The sequence below is a fragment of the Anabrus simplex genome, chromosome 4 (assembly GCF_040414725.1).
Source record: "Anabrus simplex isolate iqAnaSimp1 chromosome 4, ASM4041472v1, whole genome shotgun sequence".
In the NCBI taxonomy this organism is placed as follows: domain Eukaryota; kingdom Metazoa; phylum Arthropoda; class Insecta; order Orthoptera; family Tettigoniidae; genus Anabrus; species Anabrus simplex.
Genome location: NC_090268.1, coordinates 400,697,345 through 400,721,544, shown reverse-complemented (window position 1 = coordinate 400,721,544; position 24,200 = coordinate 400,697,345). Strand labels below are relative to the sequence as shown.

Here is a 24,200-nt window from a genome sequence, read left to right as displayed (position 1 = left end):
CTAATCGATACTTTATTAATGCCTCAGGCAAAATTGAATAAAATTAAAACTTACAGGACATGTTTCGACCACTTAGTGGTCCTCTTCAGCTGTATAAATAAAGAACTGAAAAGAAAAACATTATGACAATAAGCACAAATAAAAGTTCTTTGGAGACTCCTTTGATAAAAATGGAGGTCATCAGAATAGGTCATCTTGCCTCTCGTTCTTGTTTGGAAAAGATGTTTATTCTGCGCTGTCTAGAGGGTCTGTTTTTGAGCGCGACCTGGTGAAGTAACGATGTAATACAGTTTGACAGTTCATGGAAAGCTCTGGAGAGAAGGGAAGTAGAGTTTTATCGTCATCTAAAATAACATGTGAGGGAGGAGGGAGATTGGGCTGTGCTTCTGCGATGTCGTGTTTGATTATATCTCTTGTTCGTCTAGTCTGTTTCATGTCTACCCATTCTAAGTATTTGCTAATATTCTCATATAAGATGTTTTTATGCTCGTTGTTTTCGTTGAGATTCTCTTCACCGTTTTCCAATTTATCAAGAACGATGTGGATGTTTTCCAGGTTGTTCACAAGATTACCTTTATTAATCATACAGATAATTTGAAGGTCCTGTTTTATATTGGTGAATTTGTGGTTGGACTCTTTCATATGGGATCCCATGGCAGAGAATCTTTTGTATCTTTCAGCATTGACATGTTCTTGATATCTAATTGAGAAGTTCCTTCCAGATTGTCCCACGTAAGTTTTTTTACATTGAGCACAAGTCAGCTTATAAATACCCGATTCCTGGAATTCGTCATCTTTAAGTTTATTAGCTTTATTATGACTAAAGAATCTATGTTTCGTGTTGTTGTTTGTAGAGAAGGCTACCTTGGTATTGTGTTTCTTGAATAAGTTGGTGATTGTTAATAAACTTAACCATGATAGGTTAATATTGTGTTTGGTCCGTATTGACTGGTCTAAATGTACAATATAACTATTTCCTTGTTAATTATGGCATAGGTATCATCAACATATCGAAGCCAGAGATAGTCCTTTAATGTGACCTACTATCTGAGTGTGTTCCAATTTCTTCTCTTTTAATAATAAAATATATCAGCAAGATGGACTTCCAATGGGAGCGCCGGCTTCTGGAATTTTAGCTAACATTTACCTCGACATTTTGGAACACACTCAGATAGTAGGTCACATTAAAGGACTCGATCTCTGGCTTCGATATGTTGATGATACCTATGCCATAATTAACAAGGAAATAAATGATAGTCACAGTATCCTTAACACTTTGAATAATTTAGACCCAAACATAAATTTACAGCTGAAGAAGAAGAGAAAAGCATACTCAATTTTCTGGATATCCAAACAATTCGTAAAGACAACCATTTCCAATTTAAAATATGCAGGAAACCCACTTTTACCCCGACTACATTAAAAAGTGATTCTTTACATCCCATCTCGCAAAAGAAATCAGCTTATTATAGTTTCGTCAACAGAGCCTTTGAAATTCCGCTAACAGAAACAGACAGAAAAAAGGAACTTTCTTTCATTCGTCAACAGGCTCTACATAATGGTTTCAGTTTGAAATTCATCAATAAAATCATCACTAAATGCAAATACCATCAACAAATTAAACTTAAACAGCATTCAGAAAAAGAAAAAGGATATGTAAAATTCACCTTTAATAACCCGAAGATTTATGAAATCACCAACTTATTCAAGAAACACAATACCAAGGTAGCCTTCTCTACAAACAACAACACGAAACATAGATTCTTTAGTCATAATAAAGCTAATAAACTTAAAGATGACGAATTCCAGGAATCGGGTATTTATAAGCTGACTTGTGCTCAATGTAAAAAAACTTACGTGGGACAATCTGGAAGGAACTTCTCAATTAGATATCAAGAACACGTCAATGCTGAAAGATACAAAAGATTCTCTGCCATGGGACCCATATGAAAGAGTCCAACCACAAATTCACCAATATAAAACAGGACCTTCAAATTATCTGTATGATTAATAAAGGTAATCTTATGAACAACCTGGAAAACATCCACATCGTTCTTGACAAATTGGAAAACGGTGAAGAGAATCTCAACGAAAACAACGAGCATAAAAACATCTTATATGAGAATATTAGCAAATACTTAGAATGGGTAGACATGAAACAGACTAGACGAACAAGAGATATAATCAAACACGACATCGCAGAAGCACAGCCCAATCTCCCTCCTCCCTCACATGTTATTTTAGATGACGATAAAACTCTACTTCCCTTCTCTCCAGAGCTTTCCATGAACTGTCAAACTGTATCACATCGTTACTTCACCAGGTCGCGCTCAAAAACAGACCCTCTAGACAGCGCAGAATAAACATCTTTTCCAAACAAGAACGAGAGGCAAGATGACCTATTCTGATGACCTCCATTTTTATCAAAGGAGTCTCCAAAGAACTTTTATTTGTGCTTATTGTCATAATGTTTTTCTTTTCAGTTCTTTATTTATACAGCTGAAGAGGACCACTAAGTGGTCGAAACATGTCCTGTAAGTTTTAATTTTATTCAATTTTGCCTGAGGCATTAATAAAGTATCGATTAGGTGGTTATTAATACTTACTTCTTGATTAAACATCGATACGGTCATGAAATGGACAACTTGTAATACACGGCATCAACTCGAAAGACCTGCACCAGGCCTCTCCGGAGGCCACACGCCATTATTATCCTCTATTAATACTAATCAGAAGAAAGACGGAATAGGCTCGATACTTCAAAAAGTGAAGGTATTGGCAAACAAAAGGGAAGGGCCACGAAGAGCATGAAAGTGAGAGAATCCCTAGGCCTCAAAAACCTAATGCCATTGGCGTCGGAGAAGAACAAGAGTTGACCATGATTGAATAGGAAAAATAAAAGCAAGGAACCTGACAAGTAAGTGAAAGCAATGACAAACTCAGCTAAGGGCCCTGTTGACACCAACCCACACTCCCATGTTAAGAGCCCATGGGGCCCCTTTTAGTCACCTCTTACAACAAGCAAGGGATACTGTGGTTGTTATTCTACTGCCCCCACCCATAGAGTGATCCCATTATGTGTCCATACCTTTTCAGGCCGTTTGTTTCCATCCTGTCCTGTAGTTTTGACAATCCAATCCTCTTTTTAATCTCTTCATTTTTGATTCCAATTTTTCTTGTCTTTCCTACAATACCTCTAAGGAAATTCGAACAATTAATACTGATCTGCATTTAGGACAGTCACCCTGGGGACGATTCCCTATCAGTCTTTTACCTAGTCTTTTCTTAAATAAAGAATTTGGAAAATTATCGAACACCTCCCTACGTAAATTATTCCAATCCGTAACTCCTCTTCCTATAAACAAATATTTGCCCAATTTGTCCTCTTGAATACCAACTTTATGTTCATATTCAGAATTGGGAAGTAATCAAGTCAAAGTAATCAAATTACTTGTAATGATTACATTCTGAGTAATTGTTAGTTGTGTCTTTATAAGTATAAATAACTGAAGTCGCAATAAGTTGGACCAGATTCTGGATGTGCAATTTTGGCAAAGAAGGCAAGGATTCCAAGTGTTCTTAGTCTGATCTAACAAACGAAGGTAGTTATGTTCCCCTACATGTGAAAGAGTGTTATCCAGCTATTTCAACCTATAAAAGTAAGGAAGCATTTACTTACATATTATACTGCAGAATATCCTTAGAGGCTACCATTTTCCTTTCATGGACCCAAAGCTTTTATGTGACACAGTAAGCACACCTCTTAGATCAGGTAGAGCACAGAGGTTATACGTTGGTAAACGCGTAAACGATACTTTAGTCATTGTGGACAAGACCGGGACTGTCTTGTCTGATGTTGTAGTGGGTCTTAGAAGAGAATTACAGTAACTGAAGATCTGGTAAAGGAACGAAATTTTATGCTCCATGTACTTTAAAATTTAAGTAATTTTAGGTCTTTAACTTTTCTGGTTACCTCATTAATTGACATCACAAGTTCTCCCAGTAAATAATTTTTTAGTAAGCATGAGGATTTCCATGTCCAGAATACACGTTCATATTTAAAATAGAACTAATGAATGGAAATGCTGATGATGGAATTGGAAGTCAATGTCCAAAGTGCAGTAAATACTTCCAGTCAGACAGAGGTGTAAGTACAATAAAGGCAGAGCATATACTGAAATAAATCGAAAGGAACTTGTGGCTTGGGGCAGCTCCATAGTGCAATCTTTGCTGGACAGCTACCAGAACCAAGATACTGAGACCAATGACCATCTTATTACCCATGCTCCAATAGACAAATTCAAACAAGAATTGACAGAACAGCAAAACTGACTGAAACAACGTGTATGTGACGAAAGATTTTAATGCAAAGGTGAACAACTGGATCAACTTCATGTTGTCAGGTCCCAAACATCGGCCCGGAAATATTTAGAATATAGAAAAAGAAACCAAACCGTTGATAAAGGAAATACAGGCAATCAACAAACCCCGAGTGTGCATCAAAACGAGACTGGGAGAAAAGAAGAGAAAAATACAGATACTAGCTAACACAGTTCCAATATTATAATCAGCATAAGAAAACCATACGATCTGTACTCAATTACAGGGCCAAATCCTGTAAAATACCTTCCGAGGATATATCCAGACACTTTTTGGCGATATGAAGTGAACCCAACAACAATGTAAGGACTGAATACCAACCTATAGTAACAGAGTCTGAGACGAGCAGTATTGAAACACATTCTCAGCTGAAATAAGTAAAGAAGAAACCAACTCAGCTCTTCAAAGAATTGCTGTAGACACTTCCCCAGGTCCAGACCATGTACTTGTAAGGGTGATCAGAGATGATGTGGCTGCTGAAATAACGGCCATCATCGCAACACGTATGCTACACACCGGAGTAGTCCCTCGAGCACTAATACAAGCTAGGACTGTACTGATTCACAAACGTGGCAAAACTACTGACCAAAGAAACTTGACGCCACTGACAATTTGCTCTACAATTTGTCTCATGATAGAGAGAGCTCTCAACCAGAGACTTCGAGAATTTGTCAGCCTTAACGATACTCACAGGGGATTCACAAACTCCTCAAGTACACACATCAATATGGCTGTACTTCATTCTATTCTTAGGGAGGCTACGTCTTGAAAATTTGATGTATCGATGATGATGCTTGTTGTTTAAAGAGGCCTAACATCGAGGTCATTGGCCCCTAATGGTACGAAATGAGACAAAATGAAACAACAAATTAAAAGCCCCAAAACATCCACTGACCACAATTCAAAACATGAGGACGAAGAATGAATGGATGGATGGATAGATATGAATTTAAAACGATCAGAGGAACTGACCCACAGTGCCTCACATACACAGAAGGTGGCGTAGAACAATAGTAACCGGGCGAGTTGGCCATGCGCGTAGAGGCGCGCGGCTGTGAGCTTGCATCCGGGAGATAGTAGGTTCGAACCCCACTATCGGCAGCCCTGAAAATGGTTTTCCGTGGTTTCCCATTTTCACACCAGGCAAATGCTGGGGCTGTACCTTAATTAAGGCCACGGCCGCTTCCTTCCAACTCCTAGGCCTTTCCTATCCCATCGTCGCCATAAGACCTATCTGTGTCGGTGCGACGTAAAGCCCCTAGCAAAAAAAAAAAAAAAAGAACAATAGTAGTACTGACCAAGGGACTGCTTGTATAGCACAATACTGAATCGATGATACTTGTAGTCAAAAGGGGTCCAAAATCCAAGTCAGCAGCCCCTCACAATGGTACTTATCGCTAGGAAAGTAGAACCATGGTATTTGTCATGTTGCGGTACCAATCAAGATTAGCATAGACTCGCGGTATTCCACACATTTTGGTACTACTCACAAGTAATGAAATTCGCACATATATTACAGACCTATGCTGTTTCGCACATTGCAGCGCCGTTTAGAGGGAACGCAAACCTAGGGGGTTCATCATATAAGGGTACTAACCACAGGGACTCTTGCTATCCCGTGGTGTTCCTCATATAGTGGGTACTAATCATAGGCAAGCCAGAACCATGGGTTCCTTCATCCCATGGTGTCACTCATATAGTGCTACTAATCACAGGTACTGTAAAAGCCGTTGAGCCCTCGTTTGCTACTAATCACAAACCTAGTTGGTACCCAACGTAGTGGTACTACGTGCAAGTAAAAGCAACCCATGGCGTTCCCCGCGTGGTGGTACTAATCACAAAGAGTTTCATGGTTCTAATATAATCATCCCTTGGTCACCCCTTTTATTCTCCTCTTACGGCAGGCAGGGGATACTGTGGGTGAATTCTTCATCTGCCTCCCCCACCCACAGGGTGTGTATGTTTGGTCCGCGAGAGGTATTTTATTTCTCTCAAATCCACCGGCAAGCCGGTTAGGACCCCCCTATCCGCCACCTGGGACACGCCACATGGGAGTATCACCTCTCCCCTCCTACACCAGCATAGCAGGTTCATGGAATTTGATGTATCTGTCATATTTCCAGACTTACAGAAGGCGTCTGACAACATAGGACATAGACACTTCAAGGAAACCTTAAGAGTATTGCAGGTTCCCTTTAAGCTCATTTTGTCATTAAAGTTACAGACAACATGACAAGGATTCAAACATGATGCAAACTGTGCTATCTAACTGTTCAGCAAGATAGGTCTTGAAATTAACACAACAAAATACAAGGGGATATGCACTGAAAAGGATCAACTGCATAAGGAGAACCTAGCCATCATACCTATGAAGAAAATAAAATGCCTAATGAAAAATGACTTGATTCACTACCTTGGCGTTTACTACTTACAAGTGATAGTGTTCAACTCGGAGTAAGTACTGAAACATATACAGTCAACTCTGCAGCTCCTCGTATCCTTGTCACTTTTACACGTTGATCAGCAGTTCACTGTCTACACCTCAATATTCCCACGTCTAACATATTCTTTCCAACATATTTTTTGCTATCAAAATCCTACGCAGATTCATTAAAAATTTGGAAGTTATGACGAGAGGGACTGCCTGCCAATGTCCCCAATGATTTGACATATGCGGGCACAAAATTTAAAGGCTTGGATCTATTTTGTTCCGCCTGGGAAGTCCTTTTGCAACATATCAATACATGCAAGATTCTTCAGCTCACAGATAATCACAACCTCAATATAGGAATTTCCCTCAAGGAAATTCTGGCAGTCTTAGAACATTAGGTATTTCTGAGTCTTACAGCATTAGGTATTACAGACTACTAATGAATTCAAGAGAAGCAGAACAGCTGCGATGAAACAAGGGAAGTAAGGCAAAAGCTGCAACTCGAAGCATTCGAGAACTGGAGTAATAAGCCTAATAAAGGAAAAGGCATAATCCTTTTTAAGCAATAAACTCCCGCTAACAAATGGATTAAAGACCGCAAGGGCTTGACATGCAGTGAGTGGAGAAGAGTGATCACGATGACTGCAAATATGTGAGCCGTACGCTGTGTACCGGGCAGATATCAGGACAATAGCCTCATTGGATGTTATCACAGAGAAATAAAAGCACTCGAGCATATCCTGGGATCCTGTCCAAATGGTGAACTGCTGCGCAATTCTCGCCATCATATCATCAGATCCCTGATTGCTGAAGGTCTATGAGGAGGTGTGTGGTCTCTCAACTGACTGAGGCAACAGATAAACAGACATCACCACCATCGACCCTCACACATCAGTAGGCTACATAATCGACCCGACTATCCAGTTTGAGACAAATGAAGACCAACCTCAAGAAGTTGACCCTGAAAAAAAGAAATCTATGAAACCACAATACCATACCACAAATACAAGTTTGAGTCCATAAGCATCACTGGCCTCATGATCTCTGCTCGAGGGACTATTCCCAGCTATTTCACAGACTTCATGAAAAGATCTGGACTAAGTGCTGACCTTTTCCACTCGATTGTGACAACTGCGTTAAAGAGGCTGATAGCCATCTTCAGAAACCATACCTATAGACCATAACAACCACACTGAAGCTACTCTGTTTTCATTTAAGTATTAAACAGCTTTTATGAAACCGGTTTAAATCTAGACATCCGCCAGTTAAGTTCGCTCAGAAGCTCACAGAAGACAATTTCAACCCCTATGCCCAATGGAAGGAAGATTGGATCTCAAAAACAGGTCTGGCCTTTCTTCCCACCTAATTCGAGGTCTGATCTCCCAAGAACAACTTGGACCATCCTTAATAGGATTCCATGTGGTCATGGCGTCTGTGCTGCATCCCTGTATAAATGGGGAAAGATACAATCCCCCAAGTGTGACTGTGGTGCTCCTTTTCAAACCATCGAACACATTGTAAAGGAGTGTAGCAGAAGAGCCTACCCTGGAAACTGGTTTGATTAGAATGGATAATATCTTTGGACATAAAAATATAATGTACTTGCTTTCTTGTTTCTGTATATATTTATATGCCATACGATAAATAAATAAATAAATAAATAAATAAATAATACTGGTTAAAGTACTCTTTGTCCTTGTGACAATTAGCAAGATATGTAATTTTTACTTGTAACTTACTTCTTGTCTTCCTGAAATAAAAAAAGTAATCGTTACATTCTAGTAATTGATATACATCGCACGGAAGCAGAAATTTGGAAAAATAAAGTATGATGAAGACAACCTTTTCGGTTTTACTACAGCAGAAACAGTAGCTTCACCACTTCTGGATGAGGTACTTCCATACCTCTCCGAGCCTACTGCTTTGTTATTCTTGAGCTGTCAGATGGCTATTTCAACCTCTTGAAAATAAAGTTTGCATAAATGGTTCTGTGTAGGTTTTGAGGAACTGTTGTAGGGAAGATGTTCCTATTATTATAGAAATTATAGTTATTGCAAAAGAAATGTGCTCTAGTCAGGCAATACAGAAGGTCGTTTGATTTTTATGTAACTGATTTTCACGCGTACTCACCATACGAGATACCTCACCCCCACCAGTCGTCGTGTTCTGTTTGACCCCTAGCACTGTGGACTATCGCCCAACATCAGTGTTTCCAATGAAGAATATTCCGGTGGAGTAGAGGCATGAAATTACTGTCCAATCAATTTTTTTTTAACCTTCGTACCCCCGAAGTACGAGTACATGCGATTATACCAGAAATAACAAACAATTGTTGCTGGATGTGAAATAATATTAATTATAATCATCATCATCAACAAATTATCCCGCTTGCTTACAGTCCCTGCATGCACTGAGGCATGACAGAATTGTGGCGAAGGATTTTAAGGTCACGTTAGTTTCCCTTCCCACACCAATAGCACCAGCAATCAAACCACAGTCCCGGGATGACAGGCAAGCAGCAAAGCCGCCACACCATGAACTTCCGCAATAATAACAATAATGTACTGTATATACAGTATATCGTTGCTGGGCAAAGGAAACCTCGTAACTCCTTCAGAGTAAAGTTTACAGAAGAAGCCCAAAAATGAGCAGTCAGCAATGGTCAGAGATCTGTTCCTGGCATTTTTATTGCTCAATGATAGCCGAATTATTTGACCATTGAAGTCAGGCAACACGGCAAGCCTTCAAAAGATAGATAGAGAAACTTGGTTTTCTCGTGAGTGGGATTATAAGGTTTTCATTGCCTAACAACAATATAAATATGAGTATAATTATTAATGCATCAATTACTATTGTACTATTTACGCTGCTACTGAAAAAAATTTAAGTAATAAGTGGATTTTTAAACAAAAAAGTAAAAAGAGCAATGCAGCATGAGTAAGCATTTTTACGTACCTAGTCAGTGGGAGGTACGAACTGACATATATTTTAGAATGAATGGTTCAGAAAGAAGACTCTGTGCAATGGTAGACAAAAACAATAAATCAAAACAAGTCCGGCCCCGCGATGTAGGGGGCAACGCGTCCGCCTGCCAGCCGGCGGCCCAGGCGGCTGAGTCAGGGGTTTTTAATTGTAAATGATTAATATCTCTGGCCTGGGGACTGGGTGTTTGTGTCGTCCTTAAAGTTCCTTTCCTAACATTCAACCTTCTACACTTCCGCAATTCCACTTGCACGCAGGTTCCTATCATATGGTGAAAGTAGTGGCAAAAGATCTGCAGAGATCGACGCCATGAACTAATATCATTCTTTTTAAAAATCAAAACAAGATTTCACTGAAAATGAGCGGGCTAAAAACTGTTCTGAACTGCTCACTGAAAACAGTTAGAAGCTACGATAAATTAGCGTACTCCTTGAGACGAACCCACGTACCCCTAGTGGTGCAAGTACCACACTTGAATACCACTGCCATAGACCATCCAGGATGTGTGGACAGCAATGTCGATGACTTTTCAACAGTCCATCTACAGAGAAATCCATTGGACTGACATCGGGGCTCTTCACAGTAATGTCTTGAAATGGAATTACATGAATTCCAAATTCCTGTTTGATTTCCTGATAAAAACAGAGATGTTCTGGCAGTATGACTTGAGGCCTTGTCTGTATGGATCTGCACCTGGTTCAATTCCACTCTGTACAATTGTGGGATGTGTGTCCGACAGATAGGTGTCATAATGGTTTTCTGCAAGTATTTTGAATTCACTTTCACATTTCTTTAACCTTACATATGATCAACTTTCCAAGTTGGGTCATTGGATTTTTGTTCTGCACCAATCTGAGAATTCCCTGAACCTCCAAAGTGACAATTTCTTTAGAGCTCTCTTCCTGGTGGATTTTATTGGCCGTTGTTTCGCCAAGGGCTCCTGTTGTGCGTAACAGGCCACAATATCTATTGCTGTAGGCACCCCAAGTGTTAATCCATTCTCCCGAAACTTTTTCATTATTCATGAGTACAAAAAATAAGCATGGAAAGGGACCATAATGGGGACGGTAGAAAAACACCCATGGTATCCCCTGCCTGTCGTAAGAGGTGACTAAAAGCGGCTCTAGGGGCTCTCGATTTGGGGCCCGTAGCTGAGTCCTGGCATTGCTTCCACTTGTGTCAGGCACCTCTCTTTCATCTGTCCTATCCCACCTCCCTTGGTAAACTGTTTTTTTTTTTTTTTTTTTTCTGACCCCGACGGTATTAGGTTTGTGAATCCTAGGGAGTCTTATTTTCATGCCCTTCGTGGCCCTTGACTTTCTTTAGCCGATACCTTCAATTTTTTCCTCTCTGAGTAGTGTTAATAGAGGATGGTTGCCTAGTTGTTAGTGCTAAGTCAAGCCAATATGAAGATGGTGGAAGTACATCTCACTAAAGGACATTCAGCTTTTGTTTCATTGTTCTTGCTATACAAACTTTAGTCTTGTCTGCTGACCAAGAAGGCTGCTCTTTAGACAAATGCTTATGAACTACTTAAATTTCAGCACAGTACACAAGTATAAAGGGAAACTGACACAGTAACAACTCTGACATCATGTACTCCCTCCACTCCCCCGTCCCAGCACGCTACGACATGGAGCGCTGTCAGGGCTACCAACAAGTGCTGGTGCTCCCTGCATGAGACATAGGTCTAACCTAACCCTGTTACTACGCATTTTCTGATAAATCAGAAACGAAGTTGTCACTACCAACAATCATCAGGGCTTACGAGGGGGGCAGCTATAGCCTCCCACCAAAGGTATTATGACTAACAGTAAATTTGTCAACATTGTGTTTAGTGTACTATGAATTCATTATACTGTCAGCCATGAAAAACCATCATCCATCAGTGCAGAGTGAGGAAGAACTTGTAATGGACAACACGTAGTGCTGTCCACCACATTAACAACAAACCCTTGAGAGGCATCAACTTTGTCAAACTCCCAAATACTTCCTAAAACCAAACATCTACTCACTGCCTATTTTCCTTGCAATTATCCTACAGGATTCAATTCACATCACATGCTACAATACAGCTGGATGATGAGCTAAAAGATGATTTCAGATGCCCATCTCCTGCTGTTTGTAATGCTATCTCTGTTCCTTTGGTACCCCGCTATCCACTTTTATTTTCTTAGTACAACTTTGCAATAGCTTCTCACCCAAGACAGCTACAGCAAGATGCAGTGGCATGCAGTTCAATGCTCTTTTGTTGTTGCTAGCACCTTACTTATTTGCTGTGTGATCACAATGCCAAATGTTGACAAAAATAATTTATTTCTTTACTGAATATATGCTGAGTAAAGTGCAGCATAAGAGGCTAGACTTTGTTTAGGTGTGTGATATTAATTTATCACCACTGATTTTTTTTTCAGAATAAGGGATGAGACTTATGTTTAGGTTTTATTATTCTGGTGCAGTTGTCAATGACATCTACCTGGTTGAATTCAGCGAATAATGCCATATTTAACTAATCTCAACCATTAGCAGTTGCTGATGACATACATGGGTGCTATGGAGAATGTTGCACGATTTCTGATAGTAAACATGTTTCTCGGGGCAAATTGGTGGGTCCCCTTGGCAACGAACACACCTTTCTCCTACACGTAACACAAGAAAAGATTTTATTAATCACTTCCATGAATGGCCACCTCTGTTGTGTAATGGTTAACACTATTAACTGCCATCCTTAGAGGCCCAGGTTAAATACGAAGTACTGCCAGAAATTTAAGATTGGCAGGATGGTTGGTATGCAGTTAAAAAGATAGATGCGACCCACCTCCATGAGGGTATGCCTGAAAAGAGCTGCATCACCTCTGGACAAGAACACTAATTTTCATAACATTTTTACCTTCCTGAATTATGAATTCTATGCTGAGGCGATATTGTAAAGCTTTACCATTTTCTCAACATACTCTAGATCATCAGTAATGGTTGAAATGGAAATATTGATCAAGTTCCCCAAGAGGAGCACAAAGTTTTGCCTCCAGACATGCCTTTAAAACGGTCCCTTCCACAACAATTTTCAAATCAGGAATGCACTCATCATCATCATCATTTCCCTTTATCCAGCTGTATCCGCGTAGGGGCAAATATGGTTCCTCTCCACTTTCTTCGGTCTTTCCACCACTCCTCCTCTAACACTGTGTCCCAGTCCAGATTTCTTTCTATAATGCTACGTTGGATGGTATCCTTCCATCTCAATCGTGGTCGTCCACGGCCTCTCCTTCCTTGGATTTGCATTTCCAAGACCTTTTTTGGCATTCTTTCGTCGCTCATTCGCTTTATGTGCCCAAACCATCTTAGTCGGCTCTTCTCTATTCTATCATTCATTTTTTCCACTATCTATCCTAAAACAGTAAGCAAACTGGTAGTTTAACATAACTGTTAATATTGTGGTCTCTTTCTTCTGCTTCTTCCTGGCATTGTCCCCATCAAGATGCAGGGTCCGCCTTTCTGCATCTCACTCCCTACTTTGATCTACAGCATTGGTGGTGCAGATGTCAACGGCTCACACATCTTGAAACAGTCCATCTATCTCTTCCTCAGCCGACTTGGAGGTGTCTCTTTAATGGAAATGAGAGCAAATGCCCACCTTGCAATGCTTTCAGCATCTGATCTGACGATGTAACCATACCAGTGCAACCTTGCATCTTGTCAGAAATGGAGACAATTCTGAAAGGCGCTCTGCACTGTTTCATTTCTGATATGGTTGAGCTGTGTTACTTCCACGGACCATCACAGAATCTTGGCATACGCATCTCCACTGAGTGAAATATCTGCTCATGTCTCTTCATTGCTGGCCAGCAATCAGATTCACAGAGCACCACTGGACGCATTATCGTGTGGTACATCTTCAACTTGAGGCACAGGGAAATCTTCAGGTTGTAAAGGGTACCCGTGACTTTGCACCGTTTCATCTGAGTGGGATTGACACGGGCTCAAGCATCCAGGAGAGTATCACCATCGGATGTTATGTGGGAGCCAAGGTAACAAAAGTCAGAGGTCTTGACAAGCAATGTATCGTCAACTAACTACAACAGTATCATCCATTTGTTCGCCACATTCCAAGTATTCCGTCTTGGTCAGGTTGAGCTGCAGTCTGAGGTCACGAAGCCTGGTTTTCCATTGATGAACTCACTAGACAACATAACATAGTCAGCATACAGCAGGCTCCATGGATGAGGTACTTGCAGGTCTGCTGACACTATCCATGAACAAGATGAAAAACAATGATGACAGAGCAGATCCTTGGTGGACACTGAATATGATGTTGAATAGTTTGGTGATGCCAGCAGTGCAACAGATGTATCTAGTGGTGCTGTTGTAAAAGAGCTGCACCCGGTGGACATAAGCTTCTGGTACATCATGGAAATGAAAGGAGTACCAAATTAACTCTTGAGGGACTCAATGAAACACCTTTTCCAAATCTAAGAAGGCTAGGTGGACTATCTTTCTTTTCTCCCCTATATTCCTCTACAGGAACTGAATTATCACTTTGTATCCTCACACGTACCATTAAACGAAGAAAGAATTTTGAGTCCAACTTACAACACACCATCTGCGCGAAGAGAAGTTTTATTTTAGCTATGTCTCATTTCTGCAAGTGAAAGTTGTGTGAATTAAAACTAAAACTAAAGGGTAGACAGTATCAGTATAATAATGCTATAGAAAATGAATGATTATAAATCTTTACAACCTGTTTTACGCTGCACCGACACAGATAGGTCTTATGGTGACAATGGGACAGGAAAGGCATAGGAGTGGGTAGGAAGCGGTTGTGGCCTTATTTAAGGTACAGCCCCAGCATTTGCCTGGTGTGAAAATGGGAAACCACTGAAAACCATCTTCAGGGCTGCCGCCAGTGGGGCTCGAACCCACTATCTCACGGATGCAAGCTCACAGCTGCGCGCCCGTAACCATACGGCCAACTCGCCCGGTAATGACGCTATCATTTCAGTATTACTAACGTTTGTATATAACTCTCCCTTCAAAACAGTATATTCACTGCTGTCTGGAAAATAGCCTATCTAAACAACTCACACTGTAAATATCACCACATTTAAGCTGATGACATACTATATATGGACATGCAAAACCAGCATCTGTTCTGATAATAATAGAACAAATGAACATGGATCTTGAAACAATAAGCAACTGGTCTTCCCAGCATGGACTGCTACTAAACCCAGACAAATTCCAGACTATAGCAATTGTCCACCCAAGACTCATTTCTAACAATGACCGCGTGTTCTCCCCTCATGTGCTAATTCAAAACCAAGTTTTGCCTTTTCTGTCAGAGCGTTAGAATCTGGAATAACCACCGACCAGCACCTCTCTTCATCAGACCAGACAACGTCTGTATGCAGAAAAGCTTCTGCCATGCTACATATATTAAATCATTAAATTTACTTTTATGTTTGGTCTAAAGAAGAAACTAGTCAAAAGCCTCATTTTCCCAATATTCAATTACTGTGACATGATTTACAAAGTCGCAAAAACAGAACTGTCAGATAAACAACAGAATGTCTGCATGAAATTCATGTGTAACTTCTAATTCCCTGATCTTCTTGACAACACTGCAATGAACCCTTGCCTTTCAATGCCACACCTAGCTATACAAATGATTTCACAGCCTTTCAGAACATCATGATAAAAATACCAGAGTGCTAAACATGATAATGCTCGCTATTCCTAAACACGAATCCTCAACCTACAACAACTCCTCCATTGTTGTGGCCAGCCGAGAATGGAACCTTCTTCCAGCAGAGGTCAGAGGGACATCAAACCACAGAAGTTTTAATAACTTTTTAAGAGATGTTACATCTCTTAACATAAATACAGTCAATGTCAATACAGAATTCAATATGTAGTTTATTATATGCATGGAAATTTTAACGAGTGTGCTCAAATAATCTCCATGGGATGAACTCTTAGGACAAGAGTAATTCTTCTTCTTCTTTATCCACTTCACATTCTTCTCCTTGTCCGTTTCACCTCTTTGGGGTACGATAGATCTATCAATGGTTAGCGAGTCGTGTTTTCCTGTCCTCCCAGTACTTTTTCATTCTTTCAGATCTTGCCTTCCTATCTTCTTCAGAAATTCTGTATAGTCGCTTGGGCTTCACCCTGTCCTGAAACCTCATTTCATCTTTGGTTATTTTCTTTGCAGATCCATCTACAAGCATCTCTTCTGTAATTTGGAATTCTCGTAGGTCCTTCTCAGTTTCCTTAAACCAGTTCGGCTTGGTTTTCTTATTACAGAAATAGTCGAAGATTCTTTTAGTTATCCTTTTCGGATCCATTCTTAGGATGTGGCCATAGAAGTCAATTCTCCTTTTCCTTATTGTGTCGGAAATCCTTTCTGATTTCCTATACAGAGTTTCATTGCTGATGTGTGAAAGTTCGTTATTATGGAATTTGGGGCCTAGAATTTTTCATAGTATTTTCCTTTCCTTTATCTCCAATTTTTCCATTGGACCATGCATAGTTATAGAGTTTCTGCAGCATACAGGGCTTCAGGCTTGACTACTGTATTATAATGTCTGATCTTGGAATTCCACGAGAGGGATTTTTTGTTATAGGTGTCTTTCGTAAGCTGGAAGGCTGTTTCTATTTTGGTTCGCCACTTCACATTATTATTATTATTATTATTATTATTATTATTATTATTATTATTATTATTTAAATTGTAGCAGTAATACTCAGCTGGGATCCTCAATTTACTAATCCTTATTCAAAGTTTCTAGCATTAATAAATTTTAGTACAATTATCAAGGTGGTTATTATTACTATTCCTGTATCTTTACTCCTTTATGATGAGGCCTGCTAGGGACCACATGTCAATTTCAATTCATTCTTCCTTGTTGTTTCCTAATCCATTCTTTCCAGTATTCCTTCATCAATTTATTCTTCTCTCCTCAGACCACTTTAAACCGGGTTTCCTTATCATTCTTCCTTGGAATCCTTCCATTCTTAAAATATTCTTTTTTAAAAATCTCTCTTTCTACAGTTTCATCTTCTCTTATTTTAGCCTATTTATTACTAAATCTTTCTTCACCTTTTGTATCTAGTAAGGTATGGTACTTTAATATCTGTTTTGTCAATCTGTTATCATCCACTCTATACACCTAGATATCTCCAGAAAATAGCAATCTCCTTTTTTTTATCGTTTCTGTTATATTTTCTATGCTCTGATGTCATTCCTTATTATTTCTTTATTCCTATTGTTCTGTTGTTTCAATTTGACCTCACATTTTTATCGTTACTATTATTATCATCATTACTTTACTAAAAATATTATTTCTGTCAATTTCCACAAAATTTACGTATTATATCATTATTGCATTTATGTAAGGTGTCCGCCTCCGTAAAGTAACAATTGCCACTGTTGTTTGTTTATTGTTTAAAGGGGCCTAACAGCTATGTCATCGGCCCAGGTTGCCACTATTAGCTGCCGTCCTTGGGTTTGATTCCAAGTACTGCCAGAAATTTAAGAATGGCAGGAAGGCTGGTATGTGGTTAAAGTGATAAATGCAGCACACAAAAGAGCTGCACCACCTCAGGATGAGGACAAGAGTTTACATTTACACTGTATTTACAAAGCAGTAAGTCATTTTATTTTTTTAACATTATGTAGTATATTAGATATATTATGTATAGGTCAATTAGTTCAGTGTAGTAGTGTAGGAATTAGGTTCATTTTTATGTTACTACTGTACCGGTAATAACAGTACTGGTTAACAGTAAGAGAGGGACTTTGCCAGGTAAAATAAATTATATCTATCTATCTATCTATCTATCTACCTATCAGAAGTCTGACTCCATGGCTACATGGTTAGTGTACTGGTCTTCGGTCCAGCAGGTCCCGGGTTCAATTCCTAGCTGGACCAGGGATTTTAACCTTCACTGGCTAACTTGGATGGCTCAAGGGCTGGGTGTGTGTGACATCTTCATCACTAGAATTCATCATAAATAGGGGACCCAATCTTCACAGATGTGCAGGTCGCCTATACAGCATCAACTCAAAAGACCTGCACCAGACCTCTTCAGAGGCTACACATCATCATCATCATCATCATCATCATCAGCAGCAGCAGCAGCAGCAGCAGCAGCAGCAGCAGCAGCTGCTGGGTGGTGTGAATTGCATCTGTTGTACCATAACCCTTCATAAAGCCACACTGGTTTGATGAGATGTTAATGATGCTGTGCAGACAGGTGTCAGTGATACAGTACTATTGATGATATGATCATAGACATGGAACTTTCAGTTTTATGTGGAATCAGAACAACAGACACACTATTATTCATTTCAAAAATCCTGCTTATGTGACGGAATTTGAACCTGGCCATGAGACACGCCAGTAACTATGTCAATCTTGATTCTCCTACACAATCTGTTCTGAAGTTGGGTCTGCGGCCTATTCCCTCCCCATACTGTGATACACTTCTGCTGATGTGTGTCAAAATTTGAACTTGTACAATAAAATTACCCATAAATTATATTGTTCCTGCACAATGAATGACATACGGTCCATCAATCGAAAACAAGGCTTGACAACTTTGGACTGCGGCTCAATCTAACTGGGTTCGGAATAATTGGAGTGTGGTATATAAATGGATGGTACTAATGCTGTAGAAGGTAGACAATTTGTCAAGACCTGACTTTAATTACCTTAGCTTCCATATAACAACCGATGGTAATAGTCGCCTTGATGCTTGAGCTTGAGTCGATGCCACTTAAAGTGATGCCACGTCTCGAGTGTCCTCTGAGACGGAAGATACCTTTGTGTCTGAAGTTGAACGTGTACTGCACATTAATCCATCCAAAGATGCTCTATGAATCTGAATGCTGGCCAGCAATGAAGAGAGACCAGCAGATGCTTCACACAATGGAGATGCATATGCTAAGATAGCCCATGGGAGTACCACGACTTCACCATATCAGAAATGAAACTGTGGACATATATTGTGGACATTTATTCCTGAACAACCTGGTAAAATGAAATCGGAATTTCTCAGGAGATCAAGATAACTTTTATTTTACATCTAGGACGAAAAGAATATATTATGAGCAATGGCTCAGTAAGATATCGCCGTTGCCAGGACAAAACCTCCAATGTGATAATATTTTTGGAGATATACTGACCCGCAGCACATACATTATGTAGAGCGAGAATGCCTTGGCAATATGCACACAATATTGAACCTTAGATGACGGAACCATACCGGCCAAAGTTGTAAGCTGAAATATTTCACATGAGGTTTTGTCTTGGCAGCGACAATGTAAACTAGAGATCCCCAGGACAGTCCCAGGTTTTTCATATTTTTGTAGCGTTATTCTGGTGTTCCAAACAAGCATACCCAGGATGCTGAAAGTTCTGATATTTAAATACGCAGCTGAAATGAAATTCCTACACACCGTAGTACAGAACAAGATCCATGAATCAAAACAAGTAGTTTGGCACATGTAAAGGATGCCAACAAACCGAACTGCAAGGAGGGAACTTCAAAAGGAAGTAGAAGGAAGTCTATCTGTGACAAAATCAAGAAGAACAACAAGGATCAATTTACTGAAGAAGGGTATACTGCAGAGAAGTCAAGACTGGAAATCAATACTACCGTTCGTGCTCACCAATATCAGTGCATCAGCTCCGCGCAGAGTGAGTGTCTTTTGTTTACTTCTCGCTGCTTCCTCGCGGAGGACGTGGTGAGGGCAGTCGACAAGGCTGCCAACCCTTCTAGTTAAGAACAAAAACAAAGGGGATCTGGGAGCCATAAGCCCCCAGTTCAGAGCCACTGCAAAGCAGTGTTAGGCCTCTAGTTTTCTGTGTAAACACCATTGGCCTGGGCAAGATTACTGGTCTGGATTGATTAGGGTAGGGCTGGACAAAATCATTGGCCTGAATAGGTTCGGGTAGGGGTGGACAAGACCAGTGATTTGGGGACAAGCAAAGGAGGTCTGAGGGTGTAAGCCCCCAGGTTAGAGCTGCCACGAAGCAGCGTTATGCCTCTAGTTCCCTGTTTCCCTGTTAAGGAGCTCCTTCCAGAGTGCATGAATTCCTTAAGGTAAGTTTGATATAAAAACATTCCTATCCTGTATTCAGCATCGTTTCCTTTATATAAGGATCCCATTTTCTAAAACAAGAAATGAAGACTATCAGGCAGAATATTAAGGAAACTTTCATTTCTTTGCGTTTTTATTCTGCCGGGGTTGGTAATACGATCTAGTTATTATGATTGACATGAATGACATCACAAGCGACGTTGCGTTGGCCAATAGGAATGCAAATTTGTAGTTTAGCAATAGACAACGGCGGGTGCTTCTCTTCGTTAGGTTATAAAAGTAAATGTAGTTTTTGGGAAGGGATAGTACGTTCCAGGACATTGCAATGAACTCTCTCTCCTCTGAAAGGAATTGCAAATAAGATTTGCTTAGATTCTACTTCCTAATAATGCTACTAAGGCTGGTGAGCATGAGCAGTATTTCTTTACACACTTAATTAAATTGTAACTTTCCGGTAGGTCCTAAGGTTATTTATCTTGAATAATTCATAATTTATTGATTACATTGAGTTTCCTTAATATTCTGACTGATAATCTTCGTTTCTTGTTCTAGAAAATGGGATCCTTATACAAAGGCACTCAGCTAAGGGAATTTGCAAAGGCACCTTCCCATACCAACCTCTTTCTTAGGGCATTTGAAGAGAGGTTTCAGTTCAAGGAAGCTCCCATGCTGCGGAGTGATCCTTGTATGGATCTATATCCTCGATAGCTTTAATTTCTTCTTAAGGTCAGCATAATTCATCTACTGCAACTGATATAATCATTCTGTAGCATAGGCCTACCTCTACCCCCAACATCACCCTTCTAGACATTGGTTTCTTTTTCCATGATAGTTCCATCAAAATCTCAACTCGACCACCGGCTATGGCCGCCATGGCCATTATATCCCCAGCCAGCAGCCTGCAAGTTGTAGCAGAACACTTGCTTTTGTCTCTTAACACACTTGAAAGTTATTAACAGCACATGCCTGGGCTTCTAGTATAGTATGCACACTTTTTAGTGATAGATTTTTGTACTCGTTGGAGAAGTAAGAAGGGTTCCGTTAATACTGCCAACTGAATGGAAATGAAATCTGAATTGAATCGATAATATGATCGATCGATACGAATTTTATAAACCTTTATTATTTTAAGCAAACAACTGTGTCACACACACAATATATAATACTATATAACATTTCCCGTTGCGAAACGTGTTCCTAGCATGAATTCTATAGTTTGGCTTTACTGTGTAAACAACAACAGTACGAGTACTTAAAGTGTACGCCAGATGTCACACAGCGATGATAAGCGATTCTTACTTTGTGTTTCAAAGGTTGCCAATACGAATCTCGAAGATAACCGAAGTCGACCACTTCAGCACTAGGGTGTAAATCTATCACTAAAAAGTGCGCAGATAGTAGATGGTCCTCAACCGGTCACTTCTGCAGAAAATCATATGTTTATACATGCATCTTACAAAATTGGGCTTCCACAATAACATTAAACATAGTTGCATGAAATCCTAAAACACGTGGGCAGGCCTACTGCTTTAGATACCGAAAGGAGGAAAGATATTTGGCAGCAACATTTGTTTCGAGGAAGCCCCCCTGTGACACTTAGAAGGTGGGCCCACAAGGTTGCAAGGTAGGTTAAGACCATGCTTCAAAGACCTTCCACTCACTTTAATGTCGGCTGGTAAATTATACTAAATGCTTCCTGCCATGCAAGCTAGCCATGCAAGGTACATTGTCTATGTCTGAACAAGTGAAACCTAAGGTTAAATAAATTACTTTTGGCGCAAAATGTAAATAATTAACACCTCTGAGGAGGTGTCTTGCAGCTTACAGAAAGCGCACTGAAATAAGCAGAATGTCGCATATGGAAAACATACGATATAAGAGAATCACGAGAATGGTAAAAGAAATAATATTGTAAAAATAGGATGATTCCTTTCTTATTTTTCTTTGGATTGCATATAAAATATTCTTTGACCTCTAACAAAGATACACATCCATCTAATGAAGACCGAGCTCGATAGCTGCAGTCGCTTAAATGCGGCCAGTATCCAGTATTCGGGAGATAGTAGGTTCGAACCCCACTGTCAGCAGCCCTGAAAATGGTTTTCCGTGGTTTCCCATTTTCACACCAGGCAAATGCTGGGGCTGTACCTTAATTAAGGCCACGGCCGCTTCCTTCCAACTCCTAGCCCTTTCCTGTCCCATCGTCGCCATAAGACCTATCTGTGCCGGTGCGACGTAAAAGCAACTAGCATCTATAGATCTACAGATATACTCCAGGAAATACAATGCGACTACTGCAGTAACTCATATTGAATTTTCTCAAACTGTTTGTTGCAAATTTACTTCCAGATTTGCAATTTATTACACCATGTTAAGTTATTTATATATCTAATTTAGTTAACTATGACCCCTTGATATCTGTTCTGGAATGGAAATAGGGCTACCACAACTTTACCTTTGAAGTTTACAGCAATTTTTCTTCCCTTTTAACTATTAACCCTTACAAATTCTCTGAATGAGCCAGTTAACAAGGAGACAAGAAAAAAAAATCTTAGGAAGAATAAATTAACACTTACTTATGCATAGCCTACATTAAATAAAGATAACCTATGCACTAAAACAAAACTGAACGTGGAAAGAGAAGAAAATATTTATACAAAGTAGCTGTCATTTGCAATGTATTACAGATGGCTAGGTTAATGTTAACCATGTCGTTATCGTATGAAAGACGATGTTTACAACCCAGCTCATTTAAACGTTAGGTTTGTAAATTCTCGTCACATTTCATCCCAGTCGAAATACGGATTAAAGTAAGAATATACGTAAACACAAAATCTGACGGTCGTAACCAACCCTGATAAATGATGACTCTGAATAAACCCTACATATTATAATGTAATTTACTGCCTACGATGAGTAATTGTAATGCAATAATATCTGGCTCACCTGGAACTCGCATTCCACCACTTCTGTATCTTCCAGTAACCGCACCGTGCATTTGTAACTAACGTTTATGTCACTCTTACTTCCAAATTTAAGCATCGTTGTGGTTGTTTTTACATTGGATTCACAGACGAGTCGCTCACTTCTCTAACTCACTAAAATATGACATGTACCATTCTCACATCTGAAAACAACCTGACGGCAACCATAACGTAACACAGGGAACGCCAATTGATTCTAAGGAACTCGGAACCTGAACTGTGCATTAGTCCAAAAAATAAGATCATTCTATATATTGCACGAATGACAACTCTCAATGAAAGTACCACCGCTACACTTGGGACAAATCAAATGCATAAGTATAGTATTTCAACCATTATTATAAATCTAAAGTGTAAATTATAACTCTTTACATTGATCTTGATAAAACTTCCAGTCCAGCTCCTCATGACAACGTTTTAACGGAAGGAACGTGGAAACTATGAGAAAGTTTAGATCCAAAGCTTTGGTCTTCTGTCAGAGTTCTGTCAACATACTTTCCTTTTCTTGAAAAAATTATCAAGTAGACTGAGAAAATTAACTATAATACACTAATATATAACACATATGATCAGGTTTATCCTCTAATATCTCTCAATAACGTAGAAAAGTAACTGTGTAACTTTCAAAACATTGTGAGTTTGGATCAAAATGTTTTCATACCGCCTTAGCTATCAATTAACAAAGGGTGCCGTACAGGCGGTTTTACATTCAAACATGGCAGCGGCGACGAGTGTTGTTGTGCTTGACAGAGGAAATAACACAACGTGCACGATAAACTTGCACGGTAAGAAATTTAATCTCTGTATCAATCATTGTATTCATACAATTAGATGTATATCCCGTTAATTTGACTTGAACTATATTCATTTTATGCATGTAATGTTCCAAATGCTGCCGTAGTTATTGCAGTCATGCCTATGTCATGAGGCACCGTACTGTAATTTTTAGGGAACCGATGCTCTGATTTTTTATGTTTTGACAGTCTCTAAGGGAATATTTTATGTACAATAAATGCTTTTTCAGGGGCGACGGTGGTTTCCTGGCGTGTCAATAATCAGGAGCAGTTATTTGTAAGGTAAGAAAAATATGTTATTCGAATTTTGTACAGTTTTGTTGGTGATATTGTTGTTTCTTGTGGTCGCTTGCTGTCTAGCCCGCAGCATTTGAGTTGAGTGTGCAGTTCAGTCTTATTTTTTTATGCGTCTAGTGTCTGGATATCTGTTACTAGTAGTGTGGCATATTGAGGTCTCGTTCAGAAATTGTTCGGGAATTCTATTTAGTTACTTTTCTAGACTTCTACCTCGTAGTGTGTAGCTT

General features: G+C 39.6%; 2 protein-coding genes across 2 annotated transcripts in view; one reads left to right on the top strand and one right to left on the bottom strand.

Moving 5' to 3' along the window:
• Nucleotides 1-23,042, bottom strand: part of Frmd5 (FERM domain containing) — a 371,042-nt gene extending 348,000 nt beyond the window's left edge. The window contains exon 1 of the mRNA XM_067146590.2: nucleotides 22,845-23,042. Coding sequence (XP_067002691.2) covers nucleotides 22,845-22,940 — 96 coding nt within the window. The 5' untranslated portion in view covers nucleotides 22,941-23,042. The remainder of the gene's footprint in view (nucleotides 1-22,844) is intronic.
• Nucleotides 23,043-23,597: 555 nt separating this feature from the next.
• The window catches only part of LOC136872759 (uncharacterized), a 196,065-nt gene continuing 195,462 nt past the window's right edge, over nucleotides 23,598-24,200 (top strand). Inside the window, exons 1-2 of the mRNA XM_067146589.2 lie at nucleotides 23,598-23,667; nucleotides 23,907-23,958. Coding sequence (XP_067002690.1) covers nucleotides 23,598-23,667; nucleotides 23,907-23,958 — 122 coding nt within the window. The remainder of the gene's footprint in view (nucleotides 23,668-23,906; nucleotides 23,959-24,200) is intronic.